The 19,511-nt window shown below is 39.5% G+C and overlaps 1 protein-coding gene across 11 annotated transcripts in view; it reads right to left on the reverse strand.

The window, feature by feature from the left end:
• The window catches only part of DLGAP1 (DLG associated protein 1), a 414,943-nt gene that overhangs the window by 19,164 nt on the left and 376,268 nt on the right, over positions 1-19,511 (reverse strand). For all 11 annotated transcript variants that reach the window (XM_032685073.1, XM_032685018.1, XM_032685049.1 and 8 more), the window contains 2 exons: positions 9,816-10,189; positions 6,413-6,504 (listed from right to left, as the gene is read on the reverse strand). In XM_032685073.1, coding sequence (XP_032540964.1) covers positions 6,413-6,504; positions 9,816-10,189 — 466 coding nt within the window. The remainder of the gene's footprint in view (positions 1-6,412; positions 6,505-9,815; positions 10,190-19,511) is intronic.

Below are 19,511 nucleotides of genomic sequence, written 5' to 3' on the forward strand. Positions count from 1 at the left end.
TGGGTTTTCTTTATATAAACAGCAATTTCTGCAGTCCAAGGCATCTGAGGTGAAGAGACTGACAGAGAAGGAACAGAGGGAAGTGTGAAGAGTGAGAGATACTTAATGACGTTGCAGGGGGTGGTAGAGGGAACAGCAAATTGTGATGGGAGACACCTGTCTTGCCCCATGATGAAAAAGAAAGTAGAATCGTAAGGTAGTTAAAATAGATGTTTCTTATATTAGTAATATTTAGGCTTCAGAACTAACACAGTTTTGAACTGAATAAGGACAGATTCCTACTGCTTCTTCTTACTCACTCAGGATGCCTGTGCACTTATGCAGCTAATTTGTTCACAATCTCACATCTGCACTTGAAACTAGTTTTAGGACCCATTTCTCTGTGATGTTTTGGCTGTTTTGCCCTTACCAGTTTTATTTTAATTTGAGGTCAAACAGCGATGAAAATGCTGAAGAGATGGTGGAGATGGAGATGGAGACTGGGCATGATTTCACTCCCTTTCGTTTATATTCCACCTTCCACTGAAGAGCAATAGCTAATTAGGCAAGTACAACTGACAGAAAAATTTCATCAAGTATATTTAGTTTGCATTTGGGGAGGGAGGAGATGGAAGGATACTGAGGGAGAATTTAATGTCCTGTATACCTGGTGCATCCAGATAGCTCAGGAGGAGTGCAGCAGACTTCGAGGAGGACCATAATAGGTCCTGCTGATAGAGGAAATTAGTGGCTGTTGATCTGGGGCTTTGAGAGGAGGAAAGCAAAGCAAAACAGGAGTTGAGAAAGGTTATCCAATTAAAAGAAAAAAAGCCAATTCCTCTGCAGAAGAAAGCTCAAATTAACTTCTCAGCCACACAAATCCCTGGAAAATTTTACTAATAGATTGTATACATATTTTGTTTTATAATGGCCTAGAATTCAAACATTTTATCATAGTGCCTGCTGCTTATGATTCTTTTGAAACAGGTATTGTTAAATGATGAAAAAGACATGGTTATGCCACTGTAGTTGTGCACAATATGCACCAGCAAACTGAAAAGTATGGAGTGAGCATTTTCAGCTTGGTAGTATTTATCCTTTGGCAAGCAGAGAAAAGCATTTTTCTAGGGACTGATACAGCAGAAAAAGTTAGAAAGAGAGGACAAGGATCATTGAAGAGATGGTATGATTTCCATAGGAGAAAAGGTTTAGATGGCTGAAGAAGACTATGAGAGACATGTGAAATCCTGACCAGGTGATGTTTCACTATTTCTCAGAGTGCAATAACTGTGGGGAGGAAAGTGGCAAGCTGCAAGGCTTAGAGGTCTAAAGATCTACATCTAGTGAAAGGAAGCACTTCTTCACACAATATGTAATCAAATTGTCACAGAATCCTGGGAAAACCAAAGGTAAAAGTAAGTTCAAAGAGAATCTGATCAAATTCACAGGAGATAGATCCAGGAAGAGCCATTACACAGATGTCATATCAGGCATAAGAAGTCCCTGAACAACAGAATACTAATTTGAGAATGTCTACTGGGAGAAGTAGTGTTCAATACACACCCTTTATACTTTACAGACACTCCTTTACACTTTTCCTAAGTATTTGCTACTAGCCCCTGGCAGAGAAAAGCTTTTTTTTTTATACAGCTATTAGTGGCTAGAAAGACACTAGCTTTAGGTTGACATTACAGTGAAAATCTATTGGTCCAATCTATGCTATTGTTTTTAGAAATTGCTTTATTTTGGCCACCAACCTGACAAATCCCTTATCTGCACTGAATTGCGTGCATGCAAACACACAACACAAAAACACAACACAGGCACATGCTCACACAGGATTTCTTTTAAGGCATTTAGTCAGGGTTCACTGAGACCCAGGTGTAGTGTTCCACGCCTTCCGTAGCACTGGAGAGAAAAGCAAACGCCTTAACCCAGGCTCGCTCTTCTCCATTCCCCTATCTCCACATCACAGCCACCTTCTGCTTTATCCAGAGTCCTAAACTCTGATAGCCTTCTGTTTCAGATGACCATTTGTATTTTCAGTAAACGCTCTGGCTTCTCAGTGTACACCAAAACCCAAATGTGAAAACATCAAGGTGTACTTGACAGGAGGCTGTCAAGACATTTCAAGTCTTTCAAGGGTGTACTCTTACTGGGTTCAGTATTAGCTAATACCACCAAAACTGGACTCTGCTTAACAAATGGAATAGAATGACCTACTTTTTTTGCCTTTGTTTTATCTATATAATAGTACAGGCTTGCTTGACAGATTCTTGGCACTGGATTATGTAACCTATCTTCAAAAGAAAAACAACTTGGCAATAGAATATAGCATGAGCTCAAATTTAAAAAAAAAAAATTCGTCCAAGGAAATGTATGTTGAATAAAATGGAAATGCAGGAAGGCACCCACTATCTGCCTGCCTCCAGCTCATCTACACAAAATGCCTAATAGCTGGTAATTTTAGCCTCTGACACAGCTTCCTCACTCATTTTCAGGATGTTTCACACTTGCAAAATACTGTGTCCCACATGAGCCTTTTTTTATTGGTACTCAGTTAAAGCTTCCTACTATAGGAATGCTGCTGAAGCTAATGCCTAAGTTTTCACTAATTCTACTATATAAAACATTCACAAGTCTACAAAAAAAAAAAGTTGTCATAAGTTGCTGGTAATTGTTAAAAAGAAGGTTTGCTTCTTCCTTTGCTTTCAGGTTTGGCCCTTTTGTACTCAGTTGTGCCCTGCAGGCACAAGATGTAATAATTACAGCTTCAGAGAACTGCAGCAGATATCTGGCCTAAGGTGCAGAAAGCCATGAAACCTCAGACTGGATAAACCAGTACGGAGAACAACAGAACGAAGTGTTTTGAACAACAACAGCACGGTCACTTGTTAGCATTCAAGTCGCAGCTTCTAAGTCTTCTTTTGCTTTTTTTTGCAAAACGTTTACAATTCAACTTAGAGAACTTATTTCAGTCCTAAAAAAAAGACTAAATCCAAAACCCCAGAAAAGATGCACATTTCAAACCAAGTGATGCATGGTGAATCTCAGAGGCACTTACATTAAATTCAGTCTGCTTTACTTTACCCATTGGCTGTGTACTCTTCTCAGCTGTGGGCTTCTCTGCTAAGGTTGCAGCTGCTGTCAGCAGAACAAAACAAACTGCAGAAGGAATTAGCAGATATGGTGCCATGTCTTCTAATGGCCAGAACAATATTCCTGCTCCAACCCCATTCCCTACAGCAGTGTTCTTACTTCAGAAACTACCACTGTTTCAGTATTCAAAAACACTTATGATGGCAATTTAAGTACAATTACCAGCTGATGGTACATCTAGAGCAATGAGCAAGGCAATTTTGGGGGTGAGAATGTAATGGGAGGAGATATAGTGGCAGATAAGGTAAAATGCAAGAGAGACTAAAAGTGATTATAGATCTATGGGACTGAGAGCCCCTTATTTAAGAAGGATGCATGCAGAATATATTACTTCTTTTTCTCTGGGTCATTAGAACTGGTTGACTTCTAACTGGTTGATTTCTAACAACTCAATTATCTTCTGTAAGTGAGAAATTGAAGGTGGTCCTTTGAGGTCAAGAAGTCACAGGTAGAGAGAAAGGGCAAACAGAAATGGACAGAAATGGAAGTGCCCTGAGATTCCACTGATCAGCTTCATTTTAGATATACATTTCAAAATTGCCCTGGAAGGGGTGGGTCATGTAAGGAAAGGGGAGGAATATTTTGGTTAGGGTTTTGTCAGCATCATGGTGAAGATCAGGTGAGAGATAAGACAGTAACAGCAGGAAGATCACGAGGTGAAAAGAACTGCATACCAATTTTTTTCCCAAGAGAAGGACTTGACAGGGATACTCTATAAATGCTAGAAATCACAGAGCTGCAGTTAGGGAATGAGCATGAAAAAGATTATTGAGACCAGGCAGCATAAAGAACTGATGATAAGATGAATAGCAGCGGTTGATCCAGTTGTAATATGGTCAGGTAGCAGCAGGCACGCTTTTCCTTTGAGCAGTACAAGAAGGGTAGGCGGACTGAGGCATTTGTCTTGGCAGGAATCCCAGGTTACAGAGAGTGAAGGGCCAGTGAAAGGTCTGAGTCAAGATGGAATATTGAAGAGAGAGAGCTGTCCTCTGAAGACGCTCTGTTTTTGCGTTACTTAGATCAAGAAATGGGGGTAAAACCTTTTGCTTATTTGGTCCAAGCAGAGAAGCAGGAATATTTAAAAGGACATGAGGAGGTAAGACTCCTTAGTGTAAGAATGGCAGTTGTATGAGGTGAGGGAAAGGGGGAGGAAAAAGCAGGAAGCAAAGAAGAGGATTGAAAGTGTGGTAAGCTTTTGGTGCATTAGGCAAAGAGCTTTCTTATTTTGTAACAGTGCACTTAATAGCTTAGACTGGCAAGGAAACATGATCAATTTACTGTATTTATCCCTTCTGCAGTGTCATTCTTCTCATTTTATACTTATTTAATATTTCTGAAGACTGGAATATTTTTAAAAACATTAATTTCTCAAAGATTCAACTCAAAAGGGCTTTTTTAGGCTTTGCAGATGTTTTGGTGTGGGGGCAGCGAAGAATGCACTGTATTTACAATTCTATTCCTGCAACAGATAATCAATATATTGTGTCCTGCTGTGTTTGGGAAAAAAAAAGAATATAAGTGCCCAACTGTGATGATAAGCCCTTTGTGTCTTGAGTGCACTCATTTTCTAAGGATTAGGGGCTATCCTTTATCAGCCGGATCATTTCTGAAAGTCCATGATAGATTGCTTCTTGCCTGTCTGCTCCAAACAGCAGCAAGCTCAACTTTATCAGCAAGGAAACCCCCAAACACAGCTGCCAGAAAGTAATGCAGAAATATTGCTTTCTTAGGGCAGACTCTCACAGGCAAATCTTACGTTTTTCTCTGGAGCAATAAAAACTGCAGTAGAGAGAGGACTTTGGAAGTAAGGTATTTACAAACAGCCATTTCTTTCTTTCTTTGTGGGGAAGGGGAGGGTTGGGCTTTTGGGGTAGTTATTTCCTTTGTGCTCTGCCTGAAGTGAAATGGTCCTTCAGCATCTATTCTAGTGTGCTCATTTATCTAGCTGGAAGAGTTGTGGGTAAATGGGGCTAAGATCTAACATAAATAAATGCCTAAAGCAAGAGATGTTTTAGCAGGTTAATGAGGAACTTGGTAACAGCCTAGCAGGGTCATTGCAAAATAACATTTCTTTTTGCTGAAATCACTTTAGCCTTTTAAAACCACAAGAAAGTACTCTGATACTTGACAGGAAGATATGGTTGAATTGAAAATGGTGTAGATAATGTGTTATTTTTGAGTATTTTTAGCAGATGTAGGAAAAAAACAGTGTAAAAAAGGACATCTCCACTTGCTCCTGCAGTTGCGAGACAGAGGAGAGAGAGGGCCCTAATTTTGTCAGCTCAGATTTGCTCCACCCAGATTTTCTCTGAAGAGATTTCAAGGGTGACTCTTTCCTCATTGATCACCGAGGCTTTTCCTATGACACGTCATGGTACAGAGAGTTATCAAGAAAATGACTCCAGGATTGAAAAGTTTCACCGTGCCCAAGTGGGTTGCAAAAAGCATGCAAAGACTTGGGTGGGTGCTTAGAGCCACAGCAACACTGGGCAGGCCTGCACATTCAGAGGCAAGGGGAGAGCCTGGCTTTTCTTCAGCCCCTGAGTTCAGTTTTTGGCAGGAATTAAAATCTGCAGTTGTGGTCAAGCACTCAAAAACTTTATGCAGCTGGAAAGTGCTATGTCCAGTTATGCTGCCCTGCAGTGTAACTGCAATTTGTCATCAGAAAGGTCTTTGTGCTTCTGTGACAACTGTTCTGTTTTTTTTTTAATTTTTAAAATTTTTCTCAGACCATATTTGTTTACTGATTCATGGTATACTGCACACTGGAGAGAGAACCGAGTTTTGCAGGCTTGCTTTGCAATCTCAACATTTTTTTTGCAAGGGAGCAATTGTAATGCAGAGATGTCTGGGAGAGATACCTGAGTAAAAGCAATCAGTTTGGCTCTGCCACTGCACTGCTACACGTGGCTGATATTATTCTGCTGAAAAACAAGGTAAACTTTTCCACATAATTTCCATGCTGCTGCAGCCATCTCAAGAGTAATACCCCAACTGGAACACTGTCCACTGTTTAGGTAGATTTCCTGAGGAAAAAGAGCTTATTACAAGTGTATATGGCACTTATCTTCCAGTTCTCTCACTGGTCCTGAAAAATCCCCTCTGAGAAATAAGAGCTACAACATTTATAAGACTCAGCTTTTCAGCTGGGTGATCTAACAATTCATCCAGGAAGCAGGCTTATGTGGTCATGGGGTCAGAGGAACTAGGGCTCTTAAAAATTAGTTGTGACATAATTATTTACTTTAGAAAAACAGTATTAACTTTTACTCACCACTTCTCCTCCTCTACTTGAACTCCTATGGACTGGAACTTACTGGTTGCTTTATTTTCACCTGGTGTGGTGGATTCTTCAGCACCATCAACCTCAAAAAAAAACCAGAACACAGCAGCTAATTATAATGTATTTTAGCAGAGATATCACCCAGCTACTTGCAGTTTCTGTGGAGTACAACTACTGAGTGTCTGCACATAGAGCTTGTGTCGTGAGTTCCTTCATCTAGTCAGATAGCTTGTCTGTGGTGTGCTCATTTCTGATGTTATTAGTGAATGTTCATAATTCTTGTTAATTATTTCTGGTAAGTCAACATTAAGCTTGCAATATGCAGATCAAGTTTATTCAGTATTTTATGGAGGCTGGATGCTCACATTTGTCAGAGCACATCTCTGAACAGCTGTAACTTCAGTTACTGTGCTCCACCATGTCTGATTTTACCTTCTAGTCTGTATGTGCAGGCATATGTGAACTCATGTCAAAATTATGTATTTATTTTGTTTAAATGTTAGTGCCTTGAATCAGAGCAGAGCTCTTTCCTCCCCTTTTCCCTCACCTCATACAACTGTAATTCTCACACTAAGGAGACACCCTGTACAGAAAAGATTTAAAGAAAGCAGATATGACTCTTAGGTGCATTTTCTTTACTCCTTCATCATGCAAACAGGTGTTCCCAGGAGCACAGGCAGGCACTTTATACCACATGTCCACCTCCATAAGCAGATTTATACCAATGCTATAAAGTTAAAATTTACCCAAAGATATTTCTTTGAGTAAAATCACAAAATTTTTGGGTCCAATCAGTGTAGTTGTTAATTCCCAATGCTATGTATAACACTGTTAGTTATAAAAGAAAAAGATTTCCAGCAAATAGAATCTTTGGGCCACAGCAGTGTCATGAAGTGATCTGTGGATCCACACTGACCATGAGTGCACAAAATCTCCAGCTGTAGTTAGTGGCTGTTCCATCACTGAGTAAGCTGCTTCTTGAGAGCCACTTGAACAGCCTATGCAGGAGAAGTGCTCAATGAGGGACGGGAATTACAGAAGCTGTTCTCTGAAGTGAGGTACTTACCTGATAGGAGGCCTCTGGGGAGATTACACCTTAAATCCCATAACTGACAGAGTGAAGTAACTTTTTGATGGAAGGGTTTTTCTTTGTTAACTGTGCGTGTTTGCCAAACAGATTTACAGCAAAGGCTTGCGATGTCCTTGGAGTGACTGAGGGGTGCAGAGGACACTTATGGAGGTTCATCATAAGTGCACATTAGGTTTATTTGCTAGAGGAGGAAACAAACTAAGAATATGCCTCTGGCTAATGCAGCTTGACCTGCTCTACAGAGATGGATCAAACTATAATTAAAGTGTGTACTTGGTCTGACTTCAGACTAAGCCTGAATTAGGCTCCCTTCACAGTCAGTGGAGAGAAACTGACTCTATACTGCCAGTCAGAGGACTGAAAGTGTACTTACCTACTTTAGGGCAGTTGTTTGCAAGAGAAGTTATTTCTGGCATCAACAGCTATCTTATGGTATTTCTACTCCCACACTACCCCTTCAGCTGTACCAGCATGATTGCTTGTGCAATGATGCTGCAAAATGGATGAGACAGCATAGTGAAGTAGTTTTCTTTTATTTGTGAAGCCTGTCTGACTCTAAAAATTTCATTGATGGCCACAACTGTGAGGGCGGCACTGTACACAGGCAGGAATCTTATAAGGTTGTATCGCTGCTGAAGGTTTTGCTTCATGTAACCACAGCTTTAGGGATCTCCATTGGTTTGTACACAAAACCTATCCTGGCAGACTTTCATTTACCATCCCCAGAGAACTTTAATGATTGCTTCATATGATTATATTGGTCACCTGTAAACTTAAAAGTTCAAGAGGTAGATTTTTGAAGGCTTGAACATGTTTTGGAGCTCTGTTTTCCTCAGATCTTAGGAAACTGAGGCCTCTATACCTTTCAGAAGCAGCATTTGTTACTTGCAACACTACCTTAAGAAGAGACAGTGGGGAGACGGTCTCTCAAGAACCATGATTCACATTACCGTTGTTCCTTTTGGCTTCTGCAAACATGGAAATTACTTCCTTGTACCCATTATTTTTCAGGGTGTTTCTCTGCTAAGGAGTCTTTGTTTCTTTGCTTGGTAGAGCAAGGGATTACAATAGTAAAATGGCACCTTTGTCTTGGCTGGGAATGTGAATAAGTAATAGAAGAGCTTTCCTCTATCCCTGTTCCACCTGGACCTTGCTCCTGTGTTTTAACACTGAACACCAGCCCTTCTTTCAGAATATATCCAAAACAAACAGCTGTGAAGCAGAAAAGGTCTACAACAAAGGCAGTGAACTGAACCCACAGGCGATAGTAATTATTCCTCTTCCAAGAAGAAATAAGAGAAAAGCCATAGCTTCTCCAGGAGCTGCCCCTGGAATGGCATACTTCAACAGAATGCCTCTCATCTATCTCATCAGGCTGATACAGAGATTTCACAGCAAATTCTTAGGCTTTGCTAATCAGATAAGCCTGTCCAGGCACATAGTGCTGTGCTTACAACCACCTTCTTCAAGAAAAAAAACATCATGGCTTCTTGTGAAGGCTGATAAACTGTGGATTGCTATTCTATTTGCTTGGGATTCATCTCTCATCAAAACCTGTGTTGATTCTCAGTTGATTTTAAGTTCAAGCACTTTGTTGCAAAAGCTAATCCTGCAAGCAGATAGTCGGGAGTCCTATGAACATTTTTTTTTTGGGGGGGGGAAGGGGGATGTATAAGAAAGATTAACTAAGAAAGCAGATTACGTTGGTCTAGTTTATTTGCTCTTCTCCTTTCTGTGAACAGGAATGAACTTTGGCAGGGTTATTTTTTTTGTTTGTTTCCACTAGAGGTAAGAAAATGTAATTTTCTTTAACAGGGGCAAATCAGAAGGAACTTATCTTCTGCTCTTGAGGGTGAGATAGGAACAATGCTGCCTCATTCAAGTGGCTACCAGTCATTATGAAATGCATGAATAAGCAGCAACAATTAATTCAGTGAGGCTGGACGAAAATATTTTTTGGGTGATAGTGTAATGTAAATCATTGTTTTACACATTCCCTTTCAATGATTTAATTCATGCCTTTCTGACCCCCACTGTGTTATGATTCATAGATTAGTGCTCATGTGTATAATTTAACAGAGTTGAATAACAAGCAGCAAGAAACAAATCCTTGCATCTGATGTTTTTATGATAAATTAGGAAAACATCATTAGTACCACGCAGAATGATTATGTTGATGCAATTTCTACATAGGTACCCGTCAGGACAAGTAGAAGAATACACAAAACATTGTATAATGAGCAGTAAAACAGATGTAGAAGTCCAAAACAATGGCAGGCAGATTATCCATGCCATGTACTGTACCTGTATTCCAATAGATAAGCATCTGTTTTTCTTGAAGTGGTCCTTCTTCCTATCTTCTACTGCAACAGTGGCAATGGTTGTGGTGGTGGTGACTGTGGCAGTGTTGTTCCCTACATGTTGACTTGCAGGGCCATGGATCTGTGCATTGGCAGCTTCAATAGCAGCTGTCAGCGCCTTCATACTATCCAAGCTTTCTGTGGAGTTGCTAAGTCCAGACTGACTGATGATATCTCCCCTCTGCCCGTGCCCATCCATATATGCATCTTGGGCAGACTCTGTGCTGCTCTGGGCTGTGATGGAAATAAATGGTTTGGTGGTAGTTCTTGGTGGAACTGGAGGCGGTGTCTTCTTATAGGTGGTAATGCAGGATGACACTAGAAAAAACATATGAGATTTCTTGATTTATTGATGCTGCAGGGAAAATGGATGCAAATATGGTATCAATGCACCAGTAAGCATGGACAGAGCAGAGACGAGGAGGAGTCTGAGAGCCAAAGAGCCCCCAAAAGCTCCAATCTAAGTGCTATGGAAATGCCTTGCTTATCAGTGTCTTCTATTCTTCCTGAGTAGCAGAACTGCCAGCAGAGAAAATAGAGAAAGAAAGTACCTATTTGCCAAGTTCCTCCTTGGTCTTTTTAGGATTATTTTCCTCAGTATATTTTCTCCTAACTGCTTTAAGTACCACAGGAACAAGTCCTCCCACCAAAATGTTTGTTCTGCTCAAGGCTCCCAAACAAGATTCACAAGGATAAATCTCCAACCACTTATCCTAGCTAAACTGTACTTCAAGCAATTTTAACGCAATTATTTTTTGTCTCTCCACCCTGTCCTGTTATACTTACCAAGCTGTTGCAGAATTTTAACTACATTTTTCTGATCAGAGAGAGATTCCCAAATCATCCTATCAAAGTTTGTTAACACTCACCATGCTTGGACTTGTGTATTTCTTTCTATAAAATGTCTCACTTGTTGCACAGACTTCTCAAATACTTTGAAATGATTTGTAAGCTGCGGAGGACATATTTAAAAGAACATTTTGCCATGCTTAATTTTTCATCATAAATATAACAACAGTTCTAGGAAAAAAAATCACTTGTTTTTACACATAGGGAATTAGTGTAATGAAGTCAACAGTTAAAACCTGTCAGTCATTGGGCCTACTTAAAGAAAAGTACAAATATAAATGTTTGCAACAAAAAAGGCTTTAATAAAACTTTATGAGAACTCTTCATATTTTGAAGGCCATGCTTTCTTTCTAAGTGCTGCTATATGGATTTAGAAGCTTAGCTTGAAGTTCTCAGGTTAAAAATTATTGTTCTGTGTACACAGAATTACATGCAGAAAGCACTGCATAGAGATAAAAACATCTTCCTTTAAGGGTTAGTTGGCAGCTCTGCATTACTGAAGTCCTGGAATGCTTTCAAGTGAGGAAAGAAAGCCCATTAAGAACAAAAAAACAACCATGATATGCTCTATTTTTTAAGAAAATAAATGCAGGCATGAACCTGTGCAAAGTTCAGACACAAACATGTTAACATAAATTCTTATTAACAGTAATCATATGGCTAGAAATGATTCATCAGATCCTTTTAATTGGCAGACATCTATGCCACCCACATAAAAGGTAACTCTACTACAGCTGTTCTGCTCTCTCTTTGCACTGTATCTGCTTGTCGAGCCAGAAGCCATTATGGCATTAATTTGACTAGCTCAGATCCATATGCCTCATATCTCCCCATTGCTGTAGGAATACTTATAGTGTAAAAGGTGTTTCCAGGGCATGAAATCACACGAGATTTTTTTAAAGGACTCTAGTATAAGTTTCTGATAACGTGTCTGAACTCATGTTAAACATGTTGAATGCTAATGGAAAAAGAGTGTTTCAGGTAGTGAGGGCTTTGAAACTATGATTCACTTCCGAAGAATCAAACAGAAACCACAGCATCCCTGAGAGAAGAAATGGCTAAAAATGGACGTGCTAAATTTTAACTCAGGGGAAGTGAATAGTTAATAGGGGTTAAAGGTGTTTTATAAAGTGCTTATGACAAGACTGGTATCTGGAACTAACAGAAAGCATGATGATAGTTTTGCAAAAGAGATCATGAATGTTGTTCCATTCTTCATTGTTTTTGATGCTGCCAAAAAGCATTTGCTGTGACTGCACGTTCAGGTAAATCAGCTGCATTTACTGCAGCACAAGTATGTACTCCAGGACTCATGGAGAATTATGGAGGCTGCTGCTTGGGTCATGAAATCCCAGAAACACCCCAGGTGGTTCATGGTCTGGAGAATGTTCTCTGAGTGGCGGAAACACAAACTGAAATTCAGCACTGAGGAATTCAAAGCACATATATATGCATACATCCAGGTAACTCTTTGGGAAGCTGGTGCAAAACTTGTCTAATAGAGGTTTGTGCGCAATGCTACTTTGCAAATCAGCAAAGTATAAATTGCACCATTTAAAATATGCTAGGTAAGGTCGCTGGGGAACTTCTGGGGACATGCCAGCACCTTCAAGACATCCCAGCAAGGCACATGAGTATAATTTTTCCTACATAGCAGAAAGGGAAATGATAATGAAACACACTTTAAAAGGGCTCTTAGGTAGGAAAGAGAGCATCAAAACCAACAAGACTGGTCCCCACATCACTGGGCAACCCCCACTAGAAAAGGAGCCAATAGCAACTGTCTATTGACAGCTACAATGCTCTCTGGACACAGCAGTACAAATACAGAGTCACCTGATTAAGATGTCTTTCATTTTGTTGGTAAATGTACTCAATGAGGAGTCTAATCCACACTGCAATGAAAGATGTTTGCACTCAGCTAATTAAATCTGAAGTTATTCTTAAGAGGGGGAGAGAATTGACAAGTCATATGGTGAAATTGTAAAGAGAAATAGCACAACGTTCTCTTAACAAGTCAAAACAAATCCTCAGTTTCCTGGAGTCACGCAGCACATACTGTACAGCTCCAGAGAAGCAGAGTGTGCAAGTCATAAAAGAACCCCAGGCACTTCATTACTGGAAATGATGTAAGCTCCTGCCGCTCCTCTGGAGAAACGACAACAAAACAATGTTGGGGCCGCTGCCGCTGTCGGAGGCAGCTGCACTCTAAACGTCGGAGCTGTGTGAGCCCTCTGAACGGCTGAAGCACAACAATGAAATGGATTTGGTGCACCACTTTTTCTTTTTCCATGTGCTTTCAAGTACCTGGCAACTTGTGACACAGCCACCTGAAGGATCTGCGGCTCCTCAAGTGGCTACGGTATTTTAAATGCTAAGTCACTTGAAAAATGAAATGAGTACTCCCCCAGAAAACTGACAAAGCCCTGGCATTCTCCTTGTCTGACCAAGAGAGCTTAAGCATTCAGATGGTGCAGGAAGAGCACATCATGTGGCATTCTGTCCCTGCAGACAGAGGGGAAACTCATCTATCCAGCTTTCTTGCAGTAGAGACAGATTCCAAGGGCGAATACTACAGGATCACAGGACACATGAAAAAGTAGGAGAAATCATCATGTCACACAGGGAACTTTCAAAGGGTTTTGCGCATGGAAGTTAGTTTAATTCACATAAGGAAGTGAATTTAAAGGGCTGTATAAATTCCTGATAAATATGTTCTTGGACATAGATCAAGGAGTGAAGTTCTGAATGGAAACTGATCTGACTGGAGAGTCAAGTCAAAGTAGTCTCGTGATGTATTAAAATTGTTTAGACATGCAGTTACTCAGAAATACCTTTATCTGGATAGTCAAAATGTATATGAACCCTCATTTTGACACAGTATAGACTAGCTATTCTCATTATTTTCCAGAGCGCACATGCTGCTGGAGCAGGTACACATTCCTCTCCTAGGGTATATGCAAGGTTTAATGCAGAAACTAGTTAAGCCATGCACAAGAATCCTCAGATTCCCAAAGCACCTTGAATCAGGCCCACTGTTTCCAGCTGCATCAATCCACCAAGTTATGCTTTCCATTTCCTTTTGATCTTTATCCTATTTCTGCGGACTGCCTTCGGGTTACAGTTTAGTCCCAAATACCTAGTGAAAAAAACACGTTCTCCAGATTAAAAAAAAAAAAAAAAGAAAAAGAGAAGAGCCACGGTGTTTCTTCTCCTAGCCAGTATTTCCAAACAACTAGCTCATGGGACAGGAATTTGGAACAGGGAGTGTCAACCACCCAGTTCAGAAGGAAGTCTAATGATTAAAAAAAAAAAATCCCAGATTGCATAATAATAAAGGCTTGAATTTGAATGTTTCATTGTAAGGGCACTTCAGTTGTTTAAACATGCTTACTAGGGGAGATGAGCCCTTGGAAACAGCACGCAAACACAAATTTTAAACTCAGTGAATGGGTGCTCAGGAGAACCCCAAGGCAGATTAATATTTGTGAAGTGATCAAATTCATGCAAGTACTTTGAACAATTTAAGTGATGAGACACAAAAGCAGTATCTTTCTAATTTGACAGTCATATAAACTTAGTTAAAATATACAAGAATAAATGAAACTGCAAATTTAAAGTTAAGTAACATAATAGTGTTTCTTTTGAGAAAAAGGGCTCTCTGTGGTTTAAAAGGACCAACAAAGAACACAACTTTCTCAGCACAAGAAAGATGTGGACCTGTTGGAGTGGATCCAGAGGAGGTCCATGAAGACAGACTGAGAAGAGAAAGTTCTAGGAAGGCCTCATTGAGGCTTCCAGTATTTTAAGGAGCCTTATAAAAAGAAGGGAGAGGGACTTTTTATACAGTCATGTAGTGACAGGACAAGGAGCAGCGGTTTTAAATGGAAAGAGGGCAGATTTAGATTAGATGCTAAGTAATTAATTACTCAGAGGGTGGTGAAGCACTGGAACAGGTTATCCAGAGAGGCTGTGGATGCCCCATCCCTGGAAGTGTTTAAGGGCAGGTTAGATGAGGCCCTGAGTAACCTTGTCTAGTGGGTGAAATAGATGACCTTTAGGGTCACTTTCAACCCAAACCATTCTATGATTCTATGATTCTAACTTGTACACAAATAAGTATTAAGGTACAAAGCAGGAGTTCTTCACCGCACACAGATGGACGTCAGTGTCTTGATTTACTGTCTGTAAAATGGGTGTGGTAACAGCAGTGCCCTTGCATCTCACACAACTGCTACACAAACATGGATATAGGGATCTCCCAGCAGACGTAAGCCTCAGAACGGCAGCTCCTGATTTCAGAGGTGCAGTGCTTGATTTGGCTTGTTACATTCCAACAGAGATGTTATTCTCTTTACCATACGCTTATTTCCTTATTTTGCTGAGGTTTGCAGGGACTGCTTGGACGGAGGGTTTCAGATCCTGTATTGTTATTTTTACATGCAAAGAATTGGTATGAAAACAGAGCATGCATTATCTTAATATAAAACTAAGCAGATGGCTTCTGAGGATGTAGTGATTTACTTTTACAAAACTGAAATAAAGACTTTTATAAGAAGTTTTAAACCACCCAAGGGAATAATACCACAGTGAGTTATGGATATCATTATCCCAAATGAGAACTACTGAAATCTATGTACTACACCATCAGGAGTTCTGTCAAGGCCATGCTTTTTCCATAACTCCCTCACTGCCAAGCCAGATACCTTATTTGACAAAAGCCTAAGCTTCACTGGGTTAGGAAACAGGCATAACATATAACTAAAATCCTGTAGAAATTGATACCGAGTATTTAAACTATTTTTACTGCACACAGTAGGACCACAGATTTAATATCCCGTGTACTCTGAGGTTTAAAGCCACTGCTGGTGACCTTTCCATGAGTCTGCACATTTTTGTTTGCAAGTAGGGTGCCTTCAGCTTCCCAGCTGGATAAAGTGAAGGATCTCCTAAAGGTGAGGCTAAATATGGCTCCTCCTGCATCTTAAATGAATTGAGCTGGAAAATCTACATGTCCATAGTCAGTGGATGACAGGTGAATATTTCTCCAGCAGATCTTTTTTCTCCTTTTAATTTCTTTTGCTGGAAGCTGATGATGCCAGTCAGAAGTTTTAATTGCTATCCCAGGGAGGCTGAATTAGTGGGTAGAGAACAGGTGAGACAGCCAAAGGTGTCAGCTAAATGCAGTTTACCACTAGGATATCACCACAAATTATTGATGCACAGAAAGAATTCAGGGCATGTAGGCTTCCTATGAGACCCACTTTACTCCTTGTACTACAGAGCCATAGCTGAACTTCTCCCTGTATAAATCCAATAACCAGTATATTAATAGCACACAACTTAAGCAATTCAACTCTTTCAGATGAAAAGCCAGGAGTATATAAACAACAGAAACTCTGGAGAAAAGATTTCACATAAACTGAAAGTTATTACCTCAAATGGATCATCGATGGTTTATAAGACTTTACTCCCAAACCCTGTGATCTTTACTAGTGTCAAGCAATTAGCATCTGGCTCTATGTTTTCTGAAGTCAGAGATAAACTATATAAGAATATGAACATGTGAAAACACCAGATTTCATTTCACTTAATGCATATGAACCACCTTTCCTTTTTACACAGAGTGAGCAGTTGGAGGAGACAGCAGGAACAATTGCTTCTGCCGTTCCCTCACCGGTCAGGCTGAGAGAGAAGTCAGGAGTGAAACTTTTGGCCTTGCCCCTAAACTTTGGGCTACCAGCAAAGCATCTGGAAAAACACCATCAAGAACTGCAGGGATAAGGATATGAGTCTGTTCTGGACACATACTCTCCTAGACATTTGATGATTCAAAGTGCTTTAAAACAGTCATGGTAGAAGATCTGTGATACAGAATGTCAACCTCTACGTGCAGTGAAACATGCTGAAGAAGAGGGGAAAAGAAAAAGAAAACAATACAGCAGAACGGTCTGTTTTAGTTAGCATGTAATTATTTGTCATCTCTTTTCACCTGTACAGCAGGTGAAAATCAGGGAAACGCTGCTTGATCTATTGCCTAAACTAAGTCTAGCAAACAATTCAAATGCTTTTTTTACACTTTACCAAAACCTTCTTATTTCCCCCCATCTTGGAGCAGTAATGGAAAACAGGAGATGTTATAATTTTAGATGAAAAAAGGGTACTTAAAAGTATTTTATGTTTCAGAAACCTATCAGTACTTTCATTTTATAAAAGGCATTTATGGAAAACAGAGGAAACCTTGTGAAATACGGTAGTTTATACCACTTAGACCAAGAATGTGTAACAGTAAATAAATGTAATAATATGCAGCTTAATGCAGCTTAATTCTTTTCCCATATATTTTCCAGGAAGCAACTTCACTGGCACTTTGATATAACACTTTGTTAAGTGTTACTGCAGAACTCTAAAATTCCAGAATTTGCATTTTTTTCCCTCTGGCAATACTGTTAATAAAACAAAATAGGCATTTTCTTTTTTAATGTGGAGTTCTGCTAACCAAATACAGACATATATATGTAAACAGCTCTTTAAGTAAAAACACAGTGCAAGAACCAAAACCTGGATATTCACAAACACAAAGGTTTGAACTCTCTGCAAGTATCTAGCCACCTTAGCTGGGAGATGTATTCAAAAATGTTCAAATTCGAGCATACTCTGAAAAACTAATCTCTCTTTTTTTTTTTTTTTTTTTTTTTGGCCTACCAAAGAATGGTTAAATGTAAAGACTTTGTCTACAAGTGCACATTGCAAGTTCCTTAGGTTAACCTTGAAAACCCGTCTCTTATTTACATTTCTAAATTGTATTTGGATTCTTGAAAACCTGACCCAAACTGTGAATACACAACCTAATTTACAGACTATATCAGCAGTTCTTCCAATATGCCAAAACAAGTGTGCCACAGTGGACTCCACACTTGCCACTCTGTCTGGGCATATCACAGTAGGTGCTATTTCTTGATATTACCATGTAATACTTGTAAGTGCTGGTGCTGGACATCTTAATACACTCTTGTATCTATGTGTAACACTCTTTCTCGTCAGTTACAGATGGAACAGTTAATATCTGAGCAGCCAATACATAGGAGACTTAAATCCCAGAGATGCATGAGGGCAGATGTATGGCCAGAAGCAAGTCCACAAGTAAATAAAGAACTCCTGAAGCAAGTACTGTATGTCCTGCCCTCCTTCACAGTTTGTTAAGAAGCACTGCATTTTGTCCTTCCTGAGCCTCTGCTGCCAATATCTCATGCTCCCATGGTGGCAGTGGATCTGACTGAACTGAAGTTCAGTCAGTGGAACTGACTAAACGTAAGTTTAGCAGCTGATCACTTTAGGAGGAGCTTGTCACAAATTTGATGGAGAAATTGGAGTCTGAAATTGTGCAGCTATTGTCACAGAGGAGGTTGGACTAAAGAATAATTAGGATTCTCCTCTTCTAAATCCACAAATTTCAGAAACTAACCTGTGAACATTAAGGAGACTTAAGCAAGCCAATTACCTCTGAGTAATTTGATCATGTAGCATTTAAGATAGCTAGGTATTAACGTTGCATCACTCTTTTCAACCTTACAACAAGGATTTTTTTTAAGCTTTTCACTGCAGCTAAGTTTCAAAAGGCAGCACTTGGCTGGGGTATTGGCATTTAAAGTGTGATTTCTGTATGGAGAAAAAATTACTCTAAAAGTTGTTCCCTCTTCCTCAATTGGGAAATGTACCTTCTTTGTTTGGTGCTTATGTTAGCAAGAAAACAAGTTTCTACTGGTTTTTACTCCCAGTGGTTTTCTGAATACTTAATAAACTTAGGGTAGGGTAAGCAGAATTCTGTATTATTGCACACATTGGCACCAAGCTGGTCTCATAGAATTTGATTAGTGATGTATCTAAATTGGCTTAGAAATTAATTAGTTTAAACTGCTGCAAACCCAGCCCTGATGTGAACACATTTAGAAGTGGATATGTCTTTTTAAAAACTTAAATGAAAATGAATAGGAAATAAGAGTGATTCCCTAAAATAATTTACCAAATTGAAATTAACTGTATCACTTCAATGATTTTAAAGTAATTTCCCTTTATGCTATAGTGTACAAACAAGCTGTACATTGTTATTAGTTATATTCCTTTGAATCCAGTGAAAACTGTTTAGGTATGATTAAACCCAGTAACAATTTGTGAAATTTAGTTTTCTGGGTCAAAATCAGTTCTTGGGCTTGCGGTATTTGAGTTCCTTTGTGCCTGCATGGTATGCTTACTTTTATATCTGGAATTTTTTAAAAGCTACAATAAAACAGAGAACACAATGAACAAGCATTGTTCTAATGCATTATTACTAGTGAAATTTTCAAAGTTGACCCATAGTGAGGAAGTTATGCACTATAAGACTCTCTCTCTGTATCTTTCTCTCTCTCTCTTTCTCTCTCTCTCTCAGTCTCTCTCTCTCTCTCTGACAGTTATATTCCTCCAGTCATTAGGGGACTGGTATACACAGCAAATACAGAAATGTAGGTACACAAGCTTTGCATGTTATTCAACCCTAAGATTCTTCAGAAGTTTTTAAGCCATCAAGAAAGTAATTGCTTTGACATAGACTATTCAAATGTGTTCAATACAGCCTATATGAGGTGGAATTTACTATTTTTGGTACAGTAGCCACCTACTTCACTAATCAAACTACCTTATGATGCTGATATGAGGCTGTGGCTCCTCTCAGCAGAAAGCACTTTGTCACCTGACCCAGCAACCCACCCAAATCTCTTTAAAATCTTAAAAAGAAAGTATATGCTTAAGATTT

This window comes from Chiroxiphia lanceolata, chromosome 1, assembly GCF_009829145.1.
Source record: "Chiroxiphia lanceolata isolate bChiLan1 chromosome 1, bChiLan1.pri, whole genome shotgun sequence".
NCBI classification, from domain to species: domain Eukaryota; kingdom Metazoa; phylum Chordata; class Aves; order Passeriformes; family Pipridae; genus Chiroxiphia; species Chiroxiphia lanceolata.